Raw genomic sequence first — 2,964 nt, 5'->3', positions numbered from 1 at the left:
AAAAAACTCGTGACCAAGACACAAAATTTGTCTCTGTTATCCAATTTTTTAATGTTAGCAATAGATAATCTGAAAAAGGTTGTCATTCCTACTATAACTATTAATTCATATAATTGATCGAGTTTTATACGTTGAAAGTAATTTATCTAAGTATTTGTAGTGCAAAATTCTCATGTTTAATCGTACGAAAGGGTATAAAAAAGTAATTTAATCTAGAGAAGCATATCCTCAAAACTCGAGGAATAAACTTTATTGTATATATAAATTAAAATTAAAATTAAAATTAAGCATGCCGTAGATGGACCCCCTAACGCTCTCTTATTGGTCCTAACGTAGACAGAATCACAGAAAATGTTTTAATGGGCCCCATACGTTTAGTAACCGGATAAAATTTTCATATAAACGAGATTTATCATTTTAAAACATTATTATTATTACTGATATTATTATTAATTTTGAATGGAATATAAATTAAATAGTATAATAAAAAAACATAATGTTAAAAATTATAAAAATCACAAAAAAATCTGAAATACATCTACTGTTCAAATAAATTTATTGCTCTTGAATTAATGAAGTTATAATGAAAATAGTAAAATTTGGAAAATTCAATGGATAAGTATCAAACAGGAGAGATCGAATGATACGTTTATTGGCTTTGCACACTTGTTTCACTCGAAACCATGAAATAAATTTCTCGTTTTTACATGCTTCGTGCCAAAATCATGGCTTCACCAAAGAATCGAGAAATGGGAGGAAAAGAAATGAATCCCACAAGAGACAGCATGGGATCCGGCCCCCCGCGGCCGCCGCTTACGATTGCACAGCCAATCCGCATGGTGCCGCCCAAGATTAATTTATCTCTTAAAGAAGAAGAACCCGAGGTGGCGGAGGAGAAACCAGCTCCACCAGAAGCGCCCCCGGCGATAAAATCGTCGAGAAAAGACCGACACACTAAAGTGGAAGGCCGTGGCAGGAGAATCCGAATGCCAGCCACGTGCGCCGCCAGAGTTTTCCAGCTAACCCGAGAACTCGGTCATAAGTCCGACGGCGAAACCATACGTTGGCTCTTAGAACAAGCTGAGCCTGCCATCATCAACGCCACAGGCACTGGTACCGTCCCCTCCATAGCCATGTCAGTCAACGGCACCTTAAAAATACCAACCACCGCTCCAGTCGCCTCCGCCACCGAAGACCTGACGAACCACAAAAGAAAGCGGCCCGTCACCAGCGAATACATCGACATAAACACGACCACAACCTGTGACAGTTTTTCCTCTACGACTGCTAACAATTCAGCAATCATTTCAAGCAATAACGCTTCGATTTCAGCTCCATTAATGTCAATAGTTCAAATCCCCACCATGTGGGCTATACCAACCGTCGTCCCAAACAACGCGAGTTCATCTCCAACTTTTCTCATACTCCCACCCAATCAAACCCCACAAGTTGTAGCAATTCAGCCCGCTGCTGCACTCAATCTTGTGAATATTTCCGCCGCTGCAAGGCCTGTTTCCGCGTCCATCGCCGCCACGCAGCCAGTTGTCGGTGTTAATTATCTTCAAAATCCCGGCGCTACGATTTATAGCAGCAATAGAATGGGAGCCCAGGCGGAGAAACAGAGTTTGCCGAGTTCGAGCCATGGCTCTGGATCGATCAGGACACAAATGCTGAGGGATTTTTCTTGGGAAATTCGAGAGAAAAAAGAGTTTACTTTCGTTCCCACTCGTTCGGCCGAGCGTTGAGGTTCGATTTCTTGGGCCAAAGTCAAAAAGTTGGTAGCAAAATCTCCTTCTTTGTCCTCTGATCTAGTAACCTTATAATCTTACCAACTTCCTTTTATCTACAGCATATTTGATTTTGGTTGATTCCATAAATTTGTAAGTGAACGAATTTAAGTTTAGCTAACCAAATTAAATTTGATAATTTTCGTATCAACTATTTATTAATTTTTAAAAGCCAATGTAGCCATATTCGTAATTTCCTCTACATACTAATTGGCACTTCGCTTGTAAGTTCAAATCTTGATTTTCCAACCAACATTTAAAACACATGAGCACAACCCAAAGACTCGATCGATTGAATTTCATTTGTCGTCGGACTCCGACGCCGGTGGATGGATATAAACGGGAAAATTTTTGTGTCTCGTATCATACTTACCTATTGTGAAGTTGTCCATGAATTTGGTAAGCTCCCCCCATCTAGAAAAGCACTAATGTTTGTTTTTTATTTGATTATTTGGTTTGGGGGTTTTCATTGTCATTTGGATTCGAAACCATACTTTTCCCTTATATTGAAAGAGGATTAATTCATGAGTGGGTTTCATTTGAGACCGTCTCACGGATCATAATCTGAGAGACGGGTCAATCATACTCATATTCACAATAGAAAGTAATACTATAAGCATAAAAAGTAATACTTTTTAATTAGTGACCCAAATAAAAAATCCATCTCACAAATATGACCCGTGAAACCGTCTCACACAAGTTTTTGTCTTAATTCATTACACTTGAAGTAGGGTGACACTGATATGTTTATTGAGATTCAACATAAGATTTGATTTAGTATAATTATTTGGTAAGCCGGGCTAAATAATAAGTTGAGTCGAGATGTATATACTGAAATATTAATAATAGATTATTATTATTAATTATAAACATGAGTAAATTTAAAATAACTGGTAAGTTTGTTGATGAACTCATTCGTAAAATGATTGGTATATTTGTGTGTTAATGTCGATATAAAAGTATTGATTTTTTGAAGAAAACAAATTAGATAGAAGTATTATATTATTCTAGATTACAAAATATAATGTAATTGTTCGTATTATTGAAGAGACTTGAGTATATACTGTACACTTACTTGAATCGAATTACAAAAAAACAACTAAATTTACAACAAAATTATCTGATATCAGTAAAACTCGAACATGAGAACAATAAATTTCAGGATTCCTTAACCTGA

General features: G+C 36.7%; 1 protein-coding gene across 1 annotated transcript; it reads left to right on the top strand.

The window, feature by feature from the left end:
• Positions 1–634: 634 nt before the first annotated feature.
• On the top strand, positions 635–1,934 carry LOC140812961 (transcription factor TCP19-like). Its single transcript, XM_073171349.1, has one exon. The coding sequence runs from the start codon at positions 708–710 to the stop codon at positions 1,743–1,745; it is 1,038 nt and encodes a 345-aa protein (XP_073027450.1). The 5' UTR covers positions 635–707; the 3' UTR covers positions 1,746–1,934.
• Positions 1,935–2,964: the final 1,030 nt, after the last annotated feature.

Source organism: Primulina eburnea, chromosome 14 (genome assembly GCF_022965805.1).
Source record: "Primulina eburnea isolate SZY01 chromosome 14, ASM2296580v1, whole genome shotgun sequence".
Classification (NCBI taxonomy): Eukaryota; Viridiplantae; Streptophyta; class Magnoliopsida; order Lamiales; family Gesneriaceae; genus Primulina; species Primulina eburnea.
The sequence above is the reverse complement of the archived record's forward strand: the minus strand, read 5'-3'. Positions and strand labels throughout refer to the sequence as shown.

Bases quoted from the DNA above. Each gene is read 5' to 3' on its own strand.
- LOC140812961 (XM_073171349.1), top strand. From the start codon at position 708: ATGCTTCGTGCCAAAATCATGGCTTCACCAAAGAATCGAGAAATGGGA.